The sequence below is a fragment of the Brachyhypopomus gauderio genome, unplaced genomic scaffold, assembly GCF_052324685.1.
Source record: "Brachyhypopomus gauderio isolate BG-103 unplaced genomic scaffold, BGAUD_0.2 sc52, whole genome shotgun sequence".
Taxonomy (NCBI): Eukaryota; Metazoa; Chordata; class Actinopteri; order Gymnotiformes; family Hypopomidae; genus Brachyhypopomus; species Brachyhypopomus gauderio.
This window is the reverse complement of record NW_027506877.1, coordinates 1,835,264-1,857,879: the sequence shown is the minus strand read 5'-3', so window position 1 is coordinate 1,857,879 and position 22,616 is coordinate 1,835,264. Positions and strand designations below refer to the sequence as shown.

General features: G+C 44.0%; 1 protein-coding gene across 29 annotated transcripts in view; it reads right to left on the bottom strand.

Annotated features, from left to right (window-relative positions):
* The window catches only part of kdm6ba (lysine (K)-specific demethylase 6B, a), a 102,563-nt gene that overhangs the window by 26,266 nt on the left and 53,681 nt on the right, over window positions 1–22,616 (bottom strand). For 18 of the 29 annotated variants that reach the window (XR_013124450.1, XR_013124462.1, XR_013124454.1 and 15 more), the window contains 18 exons: window positions 17,872–17,974; window positions 15,408–15,512; window positions 14,896–15,019; window positions 14,680–14,775; window positions 14,263–14,476; window positions 13,735–13,980; window positions 13,438–13,599; window positions 12,812–13,330; window positions 9,584–12,669; window positions 9,214–9,340; window positions 8,866–8,971; window positions 8,512–8,717; window positions 8,312–8,415; window positions 8,078–8,149; window positions 7,793–7,941; window positions 7,445–7,559; window positions 7,089–7,276; window positions 6,745–6,886 (listed from right to left, as the gene is read on the bottom strand). Coding sequence is in view for 6 of the 29 variants with exons in the window: in XM_076987401.1 (XP_076843516.1) it covers window positions 6,745–6,886; window positions 7,089–7,276; window positions 7,445–7,559; window positions 7,793–7,941; window positions 8,078–8,149; window positions 8,312–8,415; window positions 8,512–8,717; window positions 8,866–8,971; window positions 9,214–9,340; window positions 9,584–12,669; window positions 12,812–13,330; window positions 13,438–13,599; window positions 13,735–13,980; window positions 14,263–14,476; window positions 14,680–14,775; window positions 14,896–15,014 (5,651 nt within the window). In the remaining 23 variants the exon portion in view is untranslated. Of the gene's footprint in view, window positions 1–3,940; window positions 5,813–6,055; window positions 6,227–6,412; window positions 6,540–6,744; window positions 6,887–7,088; window positions 7,277–7,444; window positions 7,560–7,792; window positions 7,942–8,077; window positions 8,150–8,311; window positions 8,416–8,511; window positions 8,718–8,865; window positions 8,972–9,213; window positions 9,341–9,583; window positions 12,670–12,811; window positions 13,331–13,437; window positions 13,600–13,734; window positions 13,981–14,262; window positions 14,477–14,679; window positions 14,776–14,895; window positions 15,020–15,407; window positions 15,513–17,871; window positions 17,975–22,616 lie in introns of those variants that run through there. The other 11 variants (XR_013124461.1, XR_013124467.1, XR_013124464.1 and 8 more) reach the window with 4 other exon arrangements.

The following is a 22,616-nucleotide window of genomic DNA, read 5'->3' as shown; positions in this document are numbered from 1 at the left end:
TTGCAACGTCAGCTTTCAGTGCATGTAACTTATTTAGTTAACGCGTAATATATTCTTATCGGTTCATATAGTGCTAGAACATGTGTCTGGCATTCCTGTCCGATCATAGTTTAACTATAACCGTAGCGTTGAAATGTGTGTTCTGACGGTTCGGAGTTTATGGCTCATTTTAACTATTAATGTTATATATATTTTTATATTGAAGCGTCGGTCCAATGGGGGACGGCGCTACTTCCCATGAGTCTCTGCGACTCCGGTATCGTTATCTGTTAATGTGATGTCTATGCATGTGTTGATTAATTGTGTACTTGATTATGTGCATTACTTGGTTTAAGTCCCCTTCATCAATTTATGTAGTTGTACTGTGTGAATTATTCTATGCCATGTTTGTGTAGTGTTGTCGTGTTATTGCCGTTCTCTCATGTTTTGTGTCTAAATTAAGTCTCTTCTGCGTGATCGTGGGGTCTGGCGTGATTATGTTGTTGAGGCAGTTTGAATTTAAAAAGCCTTGTGCTGCGGTGGATCTGTTTGCTACCTCTCCTTCCTACACCACACTGCAATATTGTTATAATTGAATGTGAACTAGAGTAAAGACCACATTCAATTTTAGGAATATTTCCTTTAAAATGACAGTGTTGCATGTTAAGTGTTATAATCACCGTTTTTTTACAGTTTATGTATGTTTTTAAATTTACAGTACTTATCTGTTTTTTTACATAAACTGTAAAAAAACGGTAATTTTCTGGAAACGGGGGCGCCAGAAAATTGCCGTTTTTTTACAGTTTATGTATGTTTTTAAATTTACAGTACTTATCTGTTTTTTTACAGTAATTTTCTGGCGCCCCCATTTCCAGAAAATTACCGTTTTTTTACACTTTTTTTTTTACAGTGTAGCAACAGCTTTTGGGTGACTTCTTAATTATTTCAATCATAATAATAATGCACTGGTTAGTGTCCCAGTAGGAGTCCACTGTTGCAGATATAGACACCTCAAAGATGTCCTCTGTTTATTGTCCTGGATTACCTTTCTTGAAGGTAGATTTATGATTACCCTTTTCACCAGTCTTCCAGCCATCAGTAACTACCAACTACCAGTAACTATTTGCTGATTAATATTGATATAATACTAGTTTTAACATGTTGCTTCTGTACATAGTCAGGAAACAGCTCAAATAAATAAATTTTTAATAACACTAAACCCCGAATTGGATCGAATCGATTAAATCGGATTAAATCGAAATAAATCGATTCTTAATATTCAGAATCGGAATCGGATCGATTCTTGGAATTTGAATCGATACCCAGCCCTACATGCATACATCTTTCAACATTTTACTTTTTTGTTATTTTTGTGAATCAAACAACAAATAGGACAAAATAACTGAAAACATCAGTGTGCATAACTATTCACCCCTTTAAGTCAGTACTTTGTAGAGCCACCTTTTGCAGCAATTACAGCTCCAAGTCGCTTTGGATAAGTCTCTATAAGCTTGCCACTGGAATTTTTGCCCATTCCTCATGGCAAAACTGCTCCAGTTCCTTCAGGTTAGATGGCTTCCGTTGGTGAACAGCAATCTTCAAGTCTGACCACAGATTCTCAATTGGATTAAGGTCTGGGCTTTGACTAGGCCATTCCAATATGTTTACACGTTTCCTCTTAAACCACTCGTGTTGCTTTAGCAGTATGCTTTGGGTCATTGTCCTGTTGGAAGGTAAATCTCCGCCCTAATCTCAAATCACTGACAGACGTAAACAAGTTTTGCTCAAGAATATCCCTGTATTTAGCACCATCCATCTTCCCCTCGACTCGGACCAGTTTTTCAGTCCCTGCTGCTGAAAAACATCCCCACAGCATGATGCTTCCACCACCATGTTTCACTGTGGGGATGGTGTTCTTGGGGTGATGAGATGTGTTGGGTTTGCGCCTCACATAGCGTTTTCCTTGGTGGCCAAAAAGTTCAATTTTGGTCTCATCTGACCACAGTACCTTCCTCCATACAGTTTGGGAGTCTCCCACATGCTTTTTTGCAAAGTCAAAACAAGCCTTCTTATTTTTGCCTGTAAGTAAAGGTTTTTTTCTGGCCACTCCATAAAGCCCTGCTCTATGGAGTGTACGGCTTATTGTGGTCATATGGACAGATACTCCAGTCTCTGCTTGGGAACTCTGCAGCTCCTTCAGGGTTACCTTTGGTCTCTGTGCTGCCTCTCTGATTAATGCCCTCCTTGACCGGGCTGAGAGTTTTGGTGGGCGGCCCTCTCTTGGCAGGTTTGTTGTGGTACCATGTTCTTTCCATTTGATGATGATGGATTTGATGGTGCTCCGGGGGATCATCAGAGATTTGGATATTTTTTTATAACCCAACCCTGACTTATACTTCTCTACAACTTTATCCCTGACTTGCTTGGAGAGCTCCTTGGTCGTAATGGTGTTGTTTGGTTAGCTTAATGTTGTTGCAGCCTCTGGGGCCTTTCAGAAATGGTGTATATATACTGACAGATCATGTGACACTTAGATTGCACACAGGTGGCCTTCATTTCACTAAGCATGTGACTTCTGAAGGTAATTGGTTGCACCAGAACTGTTTAGGGGATTCATAACAAAGGGGGTGAATACATATGCACATGCCAATTTTCAGTTTTTTTTTTCATATTCTTTATACATATATTTTTTTCTCATTTCATTTCTAAAACGTAGACTATTTTGTGCAGATGCATCACATTCAATTCAGATAAAAAAAATACATACAGGTTGTAATGTAGTAAAATAGGGAAAAATCCAAGGGGGCGAATACTTTTGCAAGGCACTGTAATAACTCAGTATTTGTAAATGAAATATAAAAAGAAGCCTACTGAATTGTAAGTGTAAATTAAATGAAATTTTAATATTGATCTCAAACTTGAGTGTATGAAGGAAATCTTTACATGCAAACTTTGCCATTTTGCATATTACATATTCATTTTGTTACTGATATGCTTTCATTACGTGTGTAATTATGCCTAGTCAATTCATTTCCCGTATTATTGCTACATGATCAGGACAAGACCATGAGCCATGCTAAAGGTTTTCTAATAGACACAGTACAGCTTTAAATACTCAGAGGATTGGGTAAACTGTGAGTTTGGGTGATCTGTGAATCCATCTTCTTTGCTATAGAATGGCTGATAAAACAATTTACTGCAATAATGCAATTATTTTCTGAAAACAATGATTTATAGTGTCATTTTCAATTCTGAGATCTTTTTAATAATAGTATAGTGATGTAGATTATGGTGACATTATATTGGCCAGGAATGCTCTCAAGTGGTCTATGCCACAAACCAAAAAGTCTGTAAAATCAATCAGTAGTTTAAACAACCACTTTTAACACCATATTCACCATCTAGTCCTCTTTTAATCTCTTAAAAAACACAGGGCTCAAATATTAAGGCCTAGAGATTGAAAATAAGGTCAGAGTTCCTATACGGCCTGTAAACCACAACATAGCCAACTTAATTCGTCCTAAAAAGTATATTCTCCAAATCCCCGGCCCAATGTAACTTCACATTTCATCACAGAGCCTGACATGACCTCACGATTTACCAGAGCCAACTTTGCACCCTTTGGATTCTGTGATTTTATTTCTTTTCAGCTCGTCAATACTGGTTTGTATTCACCATGGGAGCTTGAATTTGGGTAAAATGATTCAGGTTCCTCTCATTCTTCCAACATCTAAAATTATCTAAATGTGTTTATAAATATCTAGTGATAAGCTGCAGTGTTATTAAATGCTGATCAATAGAGATGATGGGTGGGCTACGTTTGGTTTGTAAACTCAGCAAGGTGCTGGTGTTTCTGTGGTTCCTCTAAAGAAAAAAAAAGTTATACCTGATTCGAGTTGATAAATGGTTCAAAAATAGTCATTTTTATTATGGTTACTAGAAGGAAAGGAAAACACCAGAGTTCATTTAATAGATCAGCTACACGCCATGTTTATCAAAAGCATTTAATATTAATGGTCATAGTCACACAAATTCACAAAGTGTTTAAGACATGGCTGGCTCAGTTTGCTTACTGTGTGAACTCGCTAAAACAGTGCAGATTTTAAATAAATGACCACGAAAAGAAGAAATTATATATTGCAACAGGAAAAATAGATTTTTCTTTAGAAATGAAAGAGTAGTTCAAAGAGAACTCAGCACCTTCTATATCATAATTGTAACCAACATTTTCATTATATGTGAAATAATTGATTCAAGCTTAAGACTAGAAATTAAAAAGAAATTACAGTTTATCAATCGAATGGGTAATTCGATTCACACTTAACCTCATTCCAGTAAAACGCCAGTATTTACAGTTTGATGTGAATAATAGTAAAAAATAAAATACAAAAAACCTTCTCAATTTTTGGTTTGTGACAACCAACTGCAGATAAATTCTGTATAACATATGCCTCGGTTGGCATTGCAACTGTACTCTCCCATAAATGATGTTTAAAACAAATTCAAGCACCACTAAATGTGTAGATTCTTTAAAAAAACAGCTCTGAATGCCCCCTCCCCCCCACAAGACCAAGTAAAGGTCAGGGCGAATGGGGTCACGACCTGCAGCTATGAGAAGCCTTTGCATTTCATTTTGCTGTTATTTTCAGTTACAAAAGTGGCTTTTTGCTCTCCTATACAAAATACGTCTTAGACAAACTGCTTCTGCTCTGCATTCTACAATCTACAAAAAAGTGGAGCTACATAGTCATTAAATAATTCATATATAGCCCAGTTGGAGAGTTTATGGGACAAATTTCTCCTGAATCTCATTAAAAACCAAAACAAAACCATACAGAGCAATAAGAACAATAGAAACCATAGACATCTCTGATAACCCTAAAAAAAGACATTTTAAACCCAATAAATAAAAGAAAGTTAAATAAAAATGTACAATAAAAACAAGAGAATAAATCTGTATATTAAGCAAAAAGGTAAAACACGACTCACTAAACAAATTCATGACAAATTGTATTCTCACAGAAATTAATGAAACCTTAATGGAAATGACCCGATGCAATCCTAAAATGCGTTTGTCATGACAATGGATTTCTCTTCCCATGGAAATACCATGACATTATAAACACAAAAAAGATTCTCAGAGACAGTATCTAAAATTGAAAAAGTCATTTAAACCCGTATATTTTGAACAATTCCAAACAAATGCATTTTTTAATTCTTAATGCTTTAGAAAAATGTTCATATATCTATTATTAGTATTTTTCATTTATATCTTCACTAAATACAAGTCACAAGGCCAATGTGGTATATAGCTAGGCTTTTCTAGTTTTGAAAATAAATTAATTAAAAAACAGCACCAATAAAAAGTACAAACAGCATTTACACATTTCAGTATTCAACACAGAAACAGAATGATCCAAAAGAAAGAAAATGGAGAAAAAAAAACAAAAAAACAACAACGAAAAAAAAAAAAACAAAAACAAAACAGAGATGCCATTTTTATATATGTTTTACTGCCAGTACTATGACAGCACAAACTGCCTTTCATTGTAAGTCCCTCAGGGCCAATCAGAGGTTGGTATGTTGGGTTGCTGAGAGTAAACTGGAGTCTTATTGGCTGCTTGGTATTGTAAACAATCCTAAGTAAACTGGTTTATGATTGGCTGTTCACAAATATTAGCAGTAGTAGTAGTACTTAAAAATGCAAATGTAGAAAAAAAAGACTAAAATTCTCTAAAATAACTTGTCCTGACAAACAGGAGTTTTGGTTATGGCTGGGGATGCTGGGGTGGGGATGACAGCGTTGATTTCACCGAGAACTGGGGGCAGAGGCCTAAAAATAAAAAATATAATAAAAACCATTTTAAATGTGTAGTGTCTCAATTTTTTAATACATTGTATGCATATCAAACAGAGTGTGAGCACTATATGTGACTGTACATGTGCCCAGGGCATGATGAGGCTCCTAAGAGTGAAAGTAAGACTGCCTTACTTGGTGTGTGTGTGTGAGCATTTGTGGTGTATGTATGGATGTACAAGTGTGTATGTGTGTGTGTATTCACATGCGTGTTCTCACCAAGCTGAAGGAGTCATAGATGTTCATCAGGTCCTCTGTGCGGTATTGTTCTAGCACCACTACGTTACAGAGGTTGGGGCTGCGCTCTCTGGCACAGTCCTCACAGTGCACCACGTACATCTTTTTGCTTCCGTTCTCACTCGTCACAAACAGCAGGTTGAAGACCTCCACCTTCACAATGGGGAAACATGCACAGGTTAAGACCATATGCCTGCAATATACGTTTGCCAAGTCAAATGGACATTTTCACAGGACTGTTGTGAAGGTTCTGCATGAGCTTGGATGAAGTGGCTTGGACAGACCAGGCCAGGCAGTGAGGGATGTAACGTGATGAGCAGGGTTCTCTGGAGCACTCACATCACACTCATTACAATAGTATGCTGGCTCATCTTTCACTCTGCTCTGGTAGGAGATCTTCTTCCCTTCTGCTACAAGTTGGTCTCGCAGAATCTGAATGTGTTTCATAGACTGCAGGAGACAATGCCTGAGTGCAAGACAAGAGAGAGAAGGCAGTTACCATTTACAGTACACTTCTGCTAAAATCCTTCAAACTGCTTAAAATACTTCAAAACGCCAACACTGAACATATTTGTGGAAGGCAAGGACTCTATTTGAATATGTACAATGTCTTTATATAGCAATAACAGCGCCTCTGTGCTCCTGGCACTACCTCAGGTAGTTGTACTCACTTAATCATCTTGTAAGCGGTGGGGTCAGAAATTTTGACTGTGCGAGCCATGTTCCAGGACACGTGGATCATCGGAACGATGGACTTCACTTTCTTCACCTCATTCCATTCAAACCTTTCCAGAGCCAACTGGTACTGGTATGCTGAAAACACATCATAAATACAATCAAAACACTGCAGAAAAACCAGCACTTCAATATGCATTAAATTCGGACAGTATTAAAGCTAGATTCGTCCTTATTTAATACTGTGTGTACTTTATATGGCTTTGTTAGTGTGAATTTCTTATGGACAGAGTCCCCCACCCCTCCCCATTCAGCATTTTGCCAATTGGCGGGTAGTTACCATTAAGCGGTCCCACATTCCATGCAATATTATTGCACCAGCCCACAGCCTGCACCCAGTGCACTGTTCCTGCATTGATCCACACCAAGTCTCCAGGTCTCTGGATGAAGCGGTACACTGGGATATTGGAGCAGTACAGATCCTCCAACACAGGCCACCATGAGCCAGTTAGATAGTCCACACCATGCCTGGATGAGATCAGGAAGGTATGGTTACAAGAGCTTGTACAGACTTGCAGAATATTCAAAATCATAATAATAATCTTCTGAAATGTTAATCTTAAATCATCCAAGACTGAGAGTGGTAAATGCAGTTCAACCTTACACCGATTTAATCAAGAAATAAATGTCTCTTACTTCTCACAAAAATCACTGATTGCCTGCCAGTAGTCGTCATGGACAGCAAACCACTCACAATCTCCAGGACCAATGTTGATGTTCACAGAGCAGAAATTATTGTTCTCCTGGTGACCTATGAACAGGCACACGAGCACAGAAATCAATACCAAGCATAAACATACTGCCTTACACAGCACTTCCCCTACAAATGTACTAAATGCAGTTTAACCTTACACCGATTTGATCAAGCAAAAATGTCTTCTCACAAAAATTGCTGATGGCCTGCCAGAGTAACACATTTAGGCAGATTCCATATTAATACAACCATAATAGTGATTTAGTGAGGGTTACACTGAGGGTGCAGACCTGGTGTGCGACTGCCTGGGACCTTCATGTAGAGCTGCACACTGTTCATGCCCAGGATGGTATGGCCTACGTGACTCAGCATGTTGCCACTAGAGGACACACGCATGAATGCTGGCAACTTCTGTAGCTCCTGGAGCTGAGGTTTCCACCTGCACACACAAAGCCAAGAATTGACAAACATATTACAAAATCACTTTATTGTCTACATGGTAATTAAGAAGATCACCGATTGACCAGCAGAGGGCAGCAAGACAATCATATGGAAGCTTCTAGAAAAACACTTACCTTTTGGGATCAGAGAGGTCAATGTTGGTGCCAAATTTGATAATTTTCCCGCCAGGTTTCTGCTCTGAGCTACTAATAGAGACACACAGAGGGAGGGGTATTAAATAAAACTGATCATGAAAGATCTTAGCTTTAATTGGCCATAGATAGCCTTCAAAGAAGCAGATATAAAATTTTAATTTTATATATAATTTTTCACATATGGCATAAACTGACATTAAATATATAAAATACCTAGGACCAGAAGTGGAGCAGTTGCTACTTGTGCTGTCCAAGTTAATAACAGGCTTCTTTTCATCTTCATCCTCATCATCCTCATCATCACTGCTTTTTTCTTCCTAAAGAAACAGACCAAAAAAATATTTGAGTAAAACATGTACATTATACAGTGCACCAGGGCTGACACTCTTCAGAAACATAAATGTTAGTCCAACCTGCAGGCTTTCCTGGAAGCTGGAGGCTTGGTACTGGGCGTATTTGGAGATGGTGGTGTGTGATCGGCTGCTCTCGCAGGGCCAGATCTGCCCAGTGCCGTTGGGGTCCCAGTTCTCGTCGGCTGGCTGCTGCACCTGCGTTCTCACCTCCACAGCATGGTCACCATTTGCCTCCACCAGCGACTTGGTGGAGAACAGACCCAGGTCTGTTCAGGGAAAGAGCAGTGAGAAAGATTTAGTCAGCAAAAATGACACGCGACTGTGGGAACTGTGCTGTGGCAAGTCTCAAGTCTCCATCCTAGGTTGGTAATGAAGGTAGTGAAGAGGACAGCACTGCAGTGCTGTGGTACTCACTCAGCCTAAGGGAACCTGCCAGGCCTCTGATGACAGTAATGGGGTTCTTGGGGTCTGTGCAGAACTGTAGCAACACAGGAGAAAGGGCATCCCTCTTGCTCTCCAGCTGCAAGGCAACATGGGAGACCCGAAAAGAACAGAATACTCATATTTAGCTTTGGCACAATAGTGGTGGTCACCATTATGCATTTAGCAAAAAGCTTTGGGATGTAGTGTGAGAAATGCCATTTCTACAGAAACTGAGATACATGGTTCCAGAGATCTACAGAAACGGAGCTACAGAAGTGCAGTAAGTGCACGTGTAAAGACAGGCAGCAGCCATCAAGAACGTGTGTATAAGGTGCTTACATAGATGCTCGGTGTAGGAGGGTTGAGTTTTTCCCGTGGGATCGGGAGCTCCACATTCAAAATTGGCTTCACTGAGAAGGCTGGGTGCAAGTAGGACTCTCTGAACTTTCCCCTAACACGGGCTCCCCTAAAACATTGAGGAGAAGAGGGAGAAACAAACAAAAACAAATTATCAGGGCTGCCTTCATTTATTTTGTATGTAATACTTTTACATTTCTTATTCATTTTCTGTTCCTATAGTGAGGACCTGTACTATAAATCATTGGCATAAAACATCAATCCAATTAAAAGTTCTCACTCATGGGTTCAAGTGACGTTACAAAGAATTTATGTAAGGACTACCAACCTTTAAAGCTCAACCATCACTCACTTGCAAGATCTGATGATTTCACTGGCTGTGTTCTTGATGCTGATCTCCTCCAATGGAATTCTCTTCTCCTCTACTTCAGATGCAATGAAGGTCTCCCTGTCTCCACTCTCCACTTTAATCAAACGAATCTTTAGTTCTTTGGGTGGTCCATCCGTCAGGGCCTTCAGCTTCTGGAAATCTGCTGACCCCAGTGCACATGAAGGTGATAGATGATCTAATCTAGCACTTTCGTAGTCAATGCCCTTCTCCCTGCACCCAGACACCCATTCCTCCCTCTCACTTGCTGCTTCTTTCTTTCTCTTTCCCTCTCTTTCTCTATCCTTCTCCCGGATCTCTTTACTCTGAAGGTCCATGTTACCTCTCTTGTCTTTGTAAGGTTTGCCCTCTTTGTGTCGCCGGCTGGAGCTTGATGATGAAGATGACGAAGAGGAGGAGGATGAAGAGAGGGACATATCCTCTCGTTTTTCTCTATGTTTCTTTTTCCTCTCCTTCCTCTCCTCATGTTTTTTGCTACTGCTGCTGTGTTTGTGTTTCCTTTCCGGGTCATGTTCTCGCTCCCGGTTCTGATCCCTCTCTTTCTCAGGTTTGTGCATCTTATGTGCCCCAGACCTGCTGTGGTCCGACTTGGAGGGAAGTTTAGGTTGGTTCAACATCATCTCACAACTGCGGCCCAGTTCTGCAAGTGAAGATTCTGAGATAGTTGTAAGTTTGGGCCTCCTTACAACCTCTGTGGAGTCTTGTACAATCCTGGAATCCTCTTCATCTCTGGGGGCCTTCCTCACCCTCTCCTCCCCCTCATGTCCAGAGTGATCTGACCGACTTACCATAATCTCTTCTTTTCTCTCTGGTGCCCATCTTGACGGTGAGAGAGGGTGGATTTGCTCTGAGGTAGTATTTACTGGGGGTTGGGACTTATTAAATCCTGGATGTGTGGTTGAACCTGATGTGGGAGAAGTGCTTTGTTGTCTGCAGATATCTGGGCCAAGTGACAGAGAGGATGAGTACTTGACTCCTACCAGAGCAGATGGAGGTGGTCGACCAAACGGCCCTCCTCGGTAGGCATATTTCTGGCTTTCCAGCACAGAAGCCAAGTTCTTAAACATGCTGTTCACACCCGTCTGATGCAGATGTGGCCTCAGCGGTGGTGGGGAACAGGAAGGTGTATTGTCCTCTTGTTCCACATCATCTTCATCCTCCTCGCACTCGCTTTTCACAGCCTCTGGGAGTCCGTACAGCTTGGCCAGATCACTATGGCGATAGTTTGTTCCTGTGATGTTAACACCACTGTCGTGAGTACTGATGGCATTGGCAGGTTTTGGCATAATCTTCAGCATCTCCTCCTCTTCCTCAACTGAAGAGGTACGACTGCATGGGGAAGCCAATGAACCTTGACGACTCAAGACAGGAGGACTAGCATGGGTGTCCGTTAAATATTCCTCAGTGGATGTTTGTTTGAGGGCAGGCATGAGGTCCGGGGCACACAGATAATTCTTCATGGGAGCCACATTGACAGAAAATGGCGGGTCTGGATCGGTCCGTCCACCATCTTGACCAGAGTAGAGCTCTTCCTCTTTCTTAATGGACTCGTCCAACATCTTCATGATGTTCGCCAAACCATCAGGCAACAGTTCGGATGGTTCCTCCTCAAACTGGGCAGTGTCTGAATCCCCACTGCATGTACTTGCACTGCTCCCAAGACTACCAAGCTTATGGAGGTTGCCTGTATTCATGCCCGTTAATGGGCAAGGTTCCCTGGAGAAGGCCTGGTAGAGTTTTGGGGGTTCTCGTAAGGTTGTAGGATTTGGGATAGTACCCACAGCCCTTACCTCAAGAGGGCTTTTATGAACAGGAGTGTCTTTGGATGAGCAGGGGCTCATCTGTACTGTCTGGTTATCCAAGGAATCCGTTGGTTCTGGCCTACAGGGGTATTCGGGTGCGGGAATCCCTGAGGTATTGTGTGTTGGGGGACTGAGTGAAGCTCCACTGTTCCACCGTTCCCGCTGCCTCTGCTTCTCACGCGCATAGTCCGTTTGAGGAGTGAGAGGAGGCGGTCGAGACCTTTCCAACGGCACTGCGCCAGGTACGGATGGACGAATGGACACACCACCCCGACTCAACCAGGGAAAAGGTGGTGACGTCTGGCTTGGCGGCGAGACTGAGGAAGGTGTGATGGCTGGAGACAGATGTGGAGGGGGTGGTTCAGTAGCACTATTTGAGAACAAGCACTCCAGACTCTTAGTTGAAGACTCACCAGGTACCGTCATCCCTCCTTCCTTCCTCTCTCTCTTCTGTTTTTTCTCCTCATCATCCTGTTCCCTGCCTTTCCCTTCAGCTCGCATGTGGCCCTGGAGCTCAGCGTCAAGCTTTTTCAGTGCATCCTCAATAGACTGGGGCCTTTGATACGTCCGGGCAGGAGAAGCCCGAGACCCTGTCGGGACTGCCTGGTAAGGCAGCTTAGGATACTGTGGATCAGATTGACGGGGGTGAGGAGCTGCATTCACAGTGGCTGGTGCTCCAGGTTTGGGGTGCTGGAGGGGTGAACTGGCAACCTGTGGGATGTTATTTGAGGCCCTGCTGGTGATCACACTATTTCCTGATCTCTGGAACCCTGAGCTGAGAGAAGGAGAAGCCGAGGACCCTGCTGGAGAATGAAGAGGTCTGCCCTGCCCTTGATGGATGAGAGGAGGTGACTGATTATTCGTTTTGGGCTCCTGGTGATCGAGGGGGCGAGTTGCAGTGCTGGACTGGGTTCCCTGGTGAGAGATACCTTGTGCAGGAATGGGGTTACAGTTTGAGATTCGCACTGAAGGGACCGTGGATCTCCAGCTGTCCATGGTTCTGGTTGCAGAACAGGCAGCGGAGAGCACAGAGCTTGCGGTGGAGACACTATTTGCACTGCTGTAGATACCCCGAGAAGAAGGGGGAACTGAAGGCTCTAGGGAAGGCATGTTTGGGGTGATGACATGGGCACGAGGAAGAGCCCGAGTGGTGCCTGCATCCTGGCACTCTGCAGTCCTGTTCTGCTTCTGTTGTAGAGAAGAGGGGGCAACCTGAGGGTCCATCAGTGGGCAGTGGGGTCCTGACTCCTATGGAGAAACGCAAACGGTTCACAAAATTCACTTTTTTATGAAACCATAGCCATCTTTCTTAAAAATGTCCTTGTATGGTAATCTAAACATTTTAGTTGTATTCTATTACTTTTTCTTTTTTTTTTTTTTAGACACTTACTGAGGCATGGTGACCATGTTTGGTCTGATTCCTCCAGGGCTTGTGGGCATTGTACTGAGGCACTCTGACCTGCGTCCCACTGCTGGAAGAGGGGCTGGTGGTCTGGACCAGCCCTGGATGGGGCTGGAAGTTGGGTTGACTGTAAGGCACTGCAGCATGGTGTGCTGGTGTGGGGGCAGGGCGTTCCCTGTCTGCCGGGGTTGATGTTTGTGGTGGGGGTGCCTGGTTGCCTGCAGAGTTCAGCATTGAATCTCGTTGCCTATGAGGGGGAATACGCTCCTGTTCGCCCTGAGTCTGAGCCAGAGTTTTCTTGTTGGGGTAGGGATACGCTGGGTTTTGGAGCTGGCCATTGTGAGAAGGTCCCAGAGAGTGTGGAGAAGATCTGCGGAGTTGAGGTGGAGGCCCTTGGCCTTGTCCATACCCCCCAGGGGAGGAGATAGAAGGTGGTGAGGCAGGAGAGGGTCTGGAGGATTGGGGCTGTTTGTAACTGAAGTCATCTGTGCCTGGCTTACGTGATTCCTGCAAATAGACAATAATGGACGGACAAATATGGTCAATGAAGAACAAAAACGCAAAAGCAAATGATGCCCTGACCTGATCCACCGTTATATTTACATTTTACTGACCTGAAAATCCATGTGATCCATTTTGCGTTCTCCGGGGTTCCAGGCGGTAGTGCCTTTGTGCAGAGGGTTCCAGAAGCCCTGTTTAGGTGGTGGGTAGTGGGACTGAGGCTGCTGCACTGAAGCCCTCATTGGTGCAGAGAACTGATGGCTGCCCATCATATGCTACAAAACACAAATGGAATTTGGTCAAACCTTTCAAACTGCTGAAAGAACATTGGAAAACTGACACACACAGACTATTCATAATGCTTGTAACATTGCTTGTGTTATTGTTTTTAGGTAGTGGTTGCTATTCACCTGTTCCGACTCGGAGCCCCTTTTTCTCTTGATTGGGCTGGGCATGTCCTCACTGGGCCGGTTCAGGGGTAGAGGGGTGTGCTGGATAACAGAGTGCTCCCCGGTAGGGGGTGCCGGTCGCTTTAGCTGCCCAGCGTGAGAGTAAGGGCCCCTGGGGAGTGGGTGCTTCTGCTGCTGGGCCTGTGCCCACATGTCTGGCAGAGGAGGCATGGTCCTGGACCCATGATGTGATGGAGGGGGACCATACTGTGTGTGTGAGAGAGGGGGAGAGGAAGAGAGAGAGAGAGAGGGGGAGAGAGAGAGGGAGACAGAGAGCAATGTAGGCAGGAGAAAGGGAGATATAGGAGGTAGAGGTGGAGGGTGTGCAAAATTAAAATTACAGATACCCAAATTAGATACTTTATAATTACAGATTATTATTAATATAGATTACTTTATAATTACAGATACTTTATACATATTGCAAAGTAGGGGTGAAATAATGACACACAAAACAAAAGCAAACCATTTTTCTTCTGATTTTCTCACCTTCAGCAGCTGGTTGCCACGGGGATGGTGTGGGGGTGGCCCAGCCGCGTAGCCACTGTGCAGACGGGCGTGGTCATCACCCGGCAACGGCACACAGTGCTGACCCATTGGCTCCCACGGCCTGGGAGCGACCTGGGGTGGCCGCAGATCCCTCTGCAACCCTGGTAACAAGGCCTGAGATAGGTCCATCTTCTCACCTCCACGTGTCAGTGGACTGCGCACACACACACACACACACACACACACACACACACACACACACACACACACACACACACACACACACACACACACACACACACAAAAGTACAAAATGCACATAAGTACAAAATGTGTGTACACACAGGCAATTAAAGAAACTAATCCTGTTTTGGGGGTTAATTATATACTTTAAGAAGTATAAGAAGTATATCTCACCCATTGCTGAAAAATTTACTTGGATGGTTTAACCCAGTCATGTGACTGGGTGGGTGGTGGGGGAGGAACTGGGGTTGGCCAACACCAGGTGGGCACCTGTCCAGACAGGGAACGAAAAAATAAAATAAAAATTGTAAATACGGAGTTGTCATGAACACAGCGATTGGCTGGCCTGTGGGACAGAGGGGTGTGGTCAGGTGCAGTGGGAGTGTCTACCTGGGGCCGGGGGGCCACGCGTGACTGGTCATGGGAGCCCATGGTGCCCGGTTGACTCCGTCTAGAGGGAAAGGGTCCCGTGTGCCGCGCACGTTAAACTGCTCCGCTGTATGATGCATCCAGCCTACACACACGCACACACGCACACACGCACACACGCACACACGCACACAATCTTAAAATATGGTAAGAAGATACATCTGTTGAATACAGGTCTTTATGTTCTTTATGTGTACATGGCTAGGAAAATATGCACATGCTTTCAGAAATTTACTTGAAATTTACCATCTAGAACTTAGTAAATAAAGCAGACTGATCCAACGTGGACTAATACAGAAGCTACATAGAAGACAGATGTAGGTTCACACATTGTACTGTCCTCAAATAGACCTCCATAAACAGCAACGTGAATGCTATTTAGCCTAAACACACTGTAAAAACAACAACAACAACTCCAGACCATGGTCTCCAGACATGGGAGTGATCTGTGCGATGACTCTGAGGTTACTCACCACACTAGGTGTGTGCGTGAAGCCCTCCACTACAGCAGAGCAGGGGGCCACACAACAACACTGAGGGAGGGGGGGGGGGGGGTTGTCTACCACAGCACCTGAGCTCTGCACAGACAAAGACAGGCAAACAGATTTAATGAGATTTTACAGAGAATACATCATACTGAAATAATACCATCCTCCAAAAATATGTAGTGTCGACATGGAGGTAGTTCAATGGTTTAGATTGAGATTATGTGACTCCTAATCTGAAGGTTGCCAATTCAATCCCGACGCTTCAAAGTTGCCATTGTTGGAGCCCTGACCAAGACCTTTAAATCCTCAGGAGCCCCAAACTCAAATTGTATTCAGTGGTTAATACAAGTCACTTTGGATCAACGCATCAGCAAACAAAACAACAACAGCAAAACTAAACTAAGCAGTCTGCAGGGGGCAGTAGCTGTAGTGTGTGTGGGAGTGTCTGACTGGAGCACAGATGGGCTAGTGGGAGTTCACCTATAGGATAAGTGCACTGAGGTCATTATAACCCTTCCTGGGGCCTCCTGGCGCAGAGAGAGAAGAGAGAGAGAGAGCGAGCGAGAGAGAGAGAGAGAGAGAGAGAGAGAGAGAAACAGAGGGGGAAGGGGGGAGGGACAGAGGAGCCTTTGGAGTCAAGCCAGCAGTGTGGTGAGTTTGTGGTGTGTGCCTGTGGGTGCATGCGTATGTAAGCGTATGTCCTTCTGTTAAGCTTTGCATGTGTTGTGCATTTCTAGTCGTGTGTATGTGTGTGCGTTTGTGTGTGTATTACAAGACAGACACCAAGACTAATCTCATTAAGCCATGCCTGTTGGGAAGAAAGAGAGTGAGGGAGAGAGAGGATGAGAGAGGGGAAGAAAAAGGGAGGTAGGGAGGAGGGGAAAAATGACAGAAGGGCCGGACAGGATGGAGTGATAGATTAAGGGAATAAAAAAAGATGGTCCTAAAATGATAGCAGTCTTCAGGGAGACGGACCAAGCGAGAGGACCGGGTGTGTTCATATCAGACACCCACACACACACCTGCGCACATTCTCAGATCTCACACACAGGCATTCAAACAGCAACCATGAACGCACCCTCTGGAATAAATCAGACAGACATGAATAGTCACATGCATGAATAAAAACAAGGCACAACTGAACACCATTAAAACCATTTGCCTCATGCATCTGCCCCTTTAGATCCTGCTAAGAATGACAGCGTATTCACAACACTGGACAAACTGACACGACACTGATTTTCACAGAAAAGCCTGGGAAGGACTGTGCTGCACGTTTGAAAGACAGCAGCACCGGAGACCAGGACATTCAGAACAGCATCCTGATCCAAGCGTGCGCTAAAGCAGGAAGGCCAAGTTCACACACAAAACTTCAGTTATGGTTGATGGAACCACATCAGAATGCAGATCAGGAACTTTGGACAGACACATCCCAGCGGACAGACACACCATTTAATTATAATTATGCAAGTCATACTTTTGCCTACAGCAAGTCATACCTTAAGAATACAAATAACAGTGTCTTTACCAGATACACAAGCTGCACGCAACACCCGATACTGAGCAACACTTAGTTATTTGGCCATAATTCTCCCAAGTACAATGGTTTGTAAGCCCCTCACACGCTGTGGACAAGCCTGAGACTACCAAAAATGAAAGCAATTTCCCTACATCTATCGTCACATACATCCAAAATTATGGCTAGTTAATGCTTTAAGATATTATGTTTTAATTCACATAATTGTCAACAGAACAGCCAGTTCACAATGTTTAGAGCAGGGGTCAGCAACCTTTGAGACATGGAGTGCCAACTTTAATATGTCTAGTCAATGAGTGTGCCACTATCAACAAAATTAGAGCGAAGGGGGTGGCGGCAGAGAGTTTAAATTGTTGACGGGCGGGGGGGGGGGGGGGGGGGGGGGGGGGGGCAGCATACATTATTAGCGGGGGGGAGGTGTAAATGGACACAAATAAAGTATTATATCGCGATCGATATAATATCGATATATATAATATATAATATATATATAATATCGATACTTATAACAGTAAGCTCAGCGATCATGTCTATTTTTTAACTGTTTCCACATTCAGTCCTGTATGCCAAGATAGATGTGAAACAAGCATACATTCATTCATGCACTGAAATATTTAAAGACAGCTGTGAAACACACACACACACACACACACACGCAAGCACGCACGCACGCACGCACGCACGCGCCTGCGTAGGCACAGCAAGTGTGTGGATGAGACATCATTGCTTAGTAGTGCCAGGCTGACAGTGTGTGTGTGTGGGTGTGTGTGCTATGTTTGCTGAGTATTTTGGGGCCCCCACTGCCCACAGAGCTTTTCATTCTTGCCAGTCCTTTACATCTTGGGTTATTATGAGCCTTCCGTGATATTTTAGGATCTTTGGATTCTTGGGGGGGGGGGGGGGAAAGCTTACCTCTCAATTTAGCATTTAGCGCCTGCTCCTGTGATTTTCCGTGACTGATGGCTTCAGCACTGGTAGCCAATCATCCTGGATGAATTATGCAGGCCTCAAATTACTGAAGAGATAAAAAAAAAGGGGGGGGGGGGGGGGACACGTGGAGTCGTCAGGTTTACATTTTATTCTTCCTTTGCACACTCAACAAGCAACACCTGTGCTATTCCACACCAACCCCAAAATCACCTACGGCAAGAGGCACTGGAGGGACGGAGGGCAGAATGAGGCACCCAGACAGCCCTGTGAAGCTGCTTCTGCTCCATATGTGAACATGTGCAAAGAACACCACTAATATCTGCTGCACATCGTGGCAGCAGAACATCTAAAGGGCTGGAGAAATCCCAGAAGGGTCACACAGTGCAATATGCAAACAGGCTATGAGGGCTGGATTCCTCTAATCTTATGACTGCCACTGAAATCCTGATTTTTAGGACTTCAAATCAGTCTTTTAACCAAACAAACAACTGATCCCCCCCCTCCTCACATCCACACACATGCACTCTTTCTCTCACGCACGCGCGCGCGCGCGCGCACACACACACACACACACACACACACACACACACACACACACACACACACACACACACACACACACACACACACACACACACACACACACACACACACACACACACACACACACACACACACACACACACTCTAGGATCCAATGTTTATGACTTAGGACATGTGACTTTTTCGGGGTTAAGTACAAGACAGATGTGTCCAGACACAGTGTATGGGACCACATGTGTGCATGCATTCATAGGTGCATTTGTGCATGCATTCAGCTATGTGCATGTGCATATACATTAGTTCATGCGCACTTCTGCTAGTATAACAGAGGCAGACATACACAACAACTGGAGGAAGTCAGTGACAGGAGTCACATTTAGTCAGAGGGTATTAATAGACTACACAGGGCTTACTCACTACTGAAACTAGCCCAGAGCCTACATATAGTCTAGTCAGCTTCTGTACTGCAGATTACTGCAACAACAACAACATGTCAGAAACCACAGAAGACACCACAATTCTACCAAGCCACACCTTTTGCTACTATTGCTAGAAAACATTCAGCAAAAAGTCTCATTTTGACACGGGCTAAATCAAATAATATTCATTAAAAGGGGATCGTCTTGGATGCTCAATTGAAAGTCCATGTCCTGTTTTGTGTTATTGCATCACCACCATTACAATAAAGCTCTGCATCTGTACTGCAAAATGCAGAGACACAGGAGATAACAGACAGCACCAGCCTTCCGCCATCAAACTCCAGTTTCGATAGTGGGCCTGTAGTGTGTCAATACTTCTGGGGGTGTAACGGGGGGGAACCCCATGAGTCATACAATGGAGACTACTGGGCTTACCCCACATGCCTGACTCCGCCCCCAACGTGCACTCATGCTATTTACGGTCAGGTGATCGGGGGCGACCACTTAGAGTGACGGCGCTGGGAATTTCTAAAGAAATGTTGCGTCATCGTTCTTGACGCTGGCAGGTTGCTTTGATTGCCAAACAGGATGTGAAGTAAACAGGTTGGGTTTTTTCATGGTTGTGCCGAATCGGGGAATCGGCAAGCAGACGACTTAGCCAGAACCGAGCGGGGAAAGGGACTTGTGTGGGTGCTACCAGCAGAAACCAGCTTGAAGACTCTTCTTTATTGTGGTTGCTTGTGTGTTTACAGGTTCACTGTGGATTTCAGCATACACGCTGAAGTCCCCTGGACTCTGGATTGCAGCCAATTCCTCAAATTCTGTAATCTGTCAGATTACAACACAATTTCTTTCCTCTTTAAACTGAGGTTCACCATAAGTAAACAGATACAGCTGGTTTCAAGAAATTCTCTTTTATGAAACGTTGATCAGTTATTATGTAATGATGCCAGAAAGAAATTCCCCTACTCTCCCCCCACAAAGCCCCTCAGAGGACAGAAGAAAGAAATCCCCTCAACAACAGGTGTTGCTCTGCTCTTTCAGGCAGCAGCCGAGTTCTCAGGGTTATGAATTCAGCACCATAAAGAATGGCCCCAGATCTGAACCTAGCACAGGGAAGCAGTCGTGGCCCATGGAACCGGTACTAGACCAATTGCTCACGCTGAATAAACTCCAGCCATGTATCAGAAATACTGTGCTGTAGCCACAAGCGACGCTCATCAACTTCCTGAGGGATCACGGTGAGAATATAATCTTGGGAACAGCCAGTCAGTATATATCGGAAAGATAAGACGAATTATGTGAATAAAATGAAGCCCAGACAAGAAATAAATGAACAAACGAACACACACCCGGGACCTTTACAGAATACAAGAGTAGATAAATGAGACAGGCAAAGATAAGAGAGAGATAGAAAGACAGACAGACAAACAGAGAGAGTGAGAGAGAGTTAGAGCTGTGGTGTTGGTGAATAGAAGCTGCTGGTGGAGGGCTTGGGAATTAATGTCCACATTTGGCCATTACGTAACTGGCCTCAGATAGAGATCACCCACACACACACGCACAAGATCACAGTGGAGCTTGTGTATCCTTTTCCATGGTTGTGTGTTCGTGTGTGTGTGATGTATTGAGTATGTTCACATGCCTTCAATACTCTGCCAGCAATGCAAGCCGGAGCATCACCATGACGCCGGCGCTGACTTCCGAGCCCACCCCCACCCCCACACAGCCAGTGTACATCCTGAACCCACGACGGAGTTCAGCTCAGGACACACACTCACACACACGTCAATCTGCCTTTGTGCCCATAGCTGCATTATACTCGCACGTCTTTGATACACAAAAAAGGCGTAAAAAAGCCCTCTCTCATTTTTAATAACCACTGTATGGCTTTGAAGAGAAAATCCAGGAGAGTATTTCTTGCTAAAACCTACGAGTTTTTTCCTTTCCTGGCATACCCCGTTCCCTGTATAACCACCAGCTAACCTCTATCAGTGTTTGCCCTTCTTCAGCTATCTTCGCTGTGGCAGGTACTGACGAGTCAGCTGACTGTGGACAGTGTGAGCCAAGAATGTCATTCAAAATAATGTGTGCGTATGCACCCAACACGACAGCGTGCTCTTCAGCAGAAGTAGTGAGACCTCAGCTGACCTCAGTTTCTGAACAGGAAAGCTTTGCCCTGCGCCATACGAAGCTTTAACAAAAGGAAACCAGATGCGGTTCTACTAACCCAGAGCTGTTAATAGTAAATGACCCACGTTTGGGGCCACAAGCCCGTCACTACGGCACATACTAACAAGCATGTAAGCAGGCAAGATTAGGTATGGTGTAATCCGAGAAACAGGCAGCTGAAAGACTTCTACACACAATGAGTCAAAGATGATATCAATATATAATTTACAGAAGAGAGCTTTAGTGTACATAGACTCTGACACCCCCCTCCCTCACACACACGCTTTTTGAAAAGATCATGACATTTACATTTCAAAACACATAATGCTGAGTTAACATTATGTTTGAGGCCACGAGTGATGATATTCTCAAACAATGAGAAGCTGTGTGTGTGTGTGTGTGCGCACGCATTCATGTTAATGAATGAGTGTTACAGAAAGAGGCCGTAAAAAAAAGCAGAACAAAAAAAAAAAAAAAAAAAAAAAAAGAGACAGGCTGTGATGACAGGAAGTTGTTGTCAGAGCAACAGGAAGTGGGCCTCCCAAAAGGGGGAGGCGGCCTAGAGGGGCAGGGGGAACATATTAACATCCTGTGGAACAGACGTTGCGTGTGTTACATGAGTGATTTCTCCCCACGAAACCTTTTGGCTCCCGAGACTTCAAAGACTGAACATTTAACTGAACATCTAAACAGCTGAAACAAAATTGCTTGCATACAAACTATTATTGGGAGCTGCAAACATCCCTTTAGACAAGGAACTTGTAAATTAATTACTCAGAATGAGAAATAAAAGAACTTTCAAAGAGCCAAGAACGTCTCACACGCAAAGCCAGTGTGCTAAAGTAGGGCAGTGTAGTGAGTTTGTGTAGAACAGTGACTCAATGTGCAAACGTCTGGCAAGCATTAAAGTCTGCCAAGCTGCGTTCGTGACCATCTGCCTGTAAAATCAAGTCTGCAAGTCTTATGGCACATCCAACTTTGTCAGAGGATCATGAGTTATGCTCTTTTTTCATAAAACGAAACAGTAATCAGTTGCTCAGACTTGTTTTTGCCGTCCGTTACTCTAAAATAGGCTACCTCTACCTACCTCTTCATTCCTGGAACAAAGTGTTTCTGAACATCTGTGTGTTTGTGCATACGTGTGTGTGCATATGTGAGTGCTTGTGTGCACGCACATCATCAGCCCCCCAAAATCCCCCTCCTACATTGCCCCTTATTTCCCAGAAATCAAAGCATGATGCACACACAAGCTAATACTCAGACTAGCTACCAAAAAAAGAACAAAAAAACATAACAGGCGAAAGCTGGGCTTCGGATTCTATCCCCAAGGCAACAGTTGCTATGGCAGCCTGCAGAAACACTGCATATCGGCGCTTTAAAAAGTTCGAGAACGATTCAGCCAAACAAGACGGTCAATGACAATTCTGAGCAACCACTCTGGCTCTGGAATCTGAAACATTTCATACACTCCAGTCAAAGAATACCAGACAAACAAGTTACTGATCTTATACAATGTCTGGCTTTGAGATACAGGGAGAGAGAAAGGCATATGAGAGAATGGGGTTGTTTGTGATCCTGGAAAACAACCCCCAA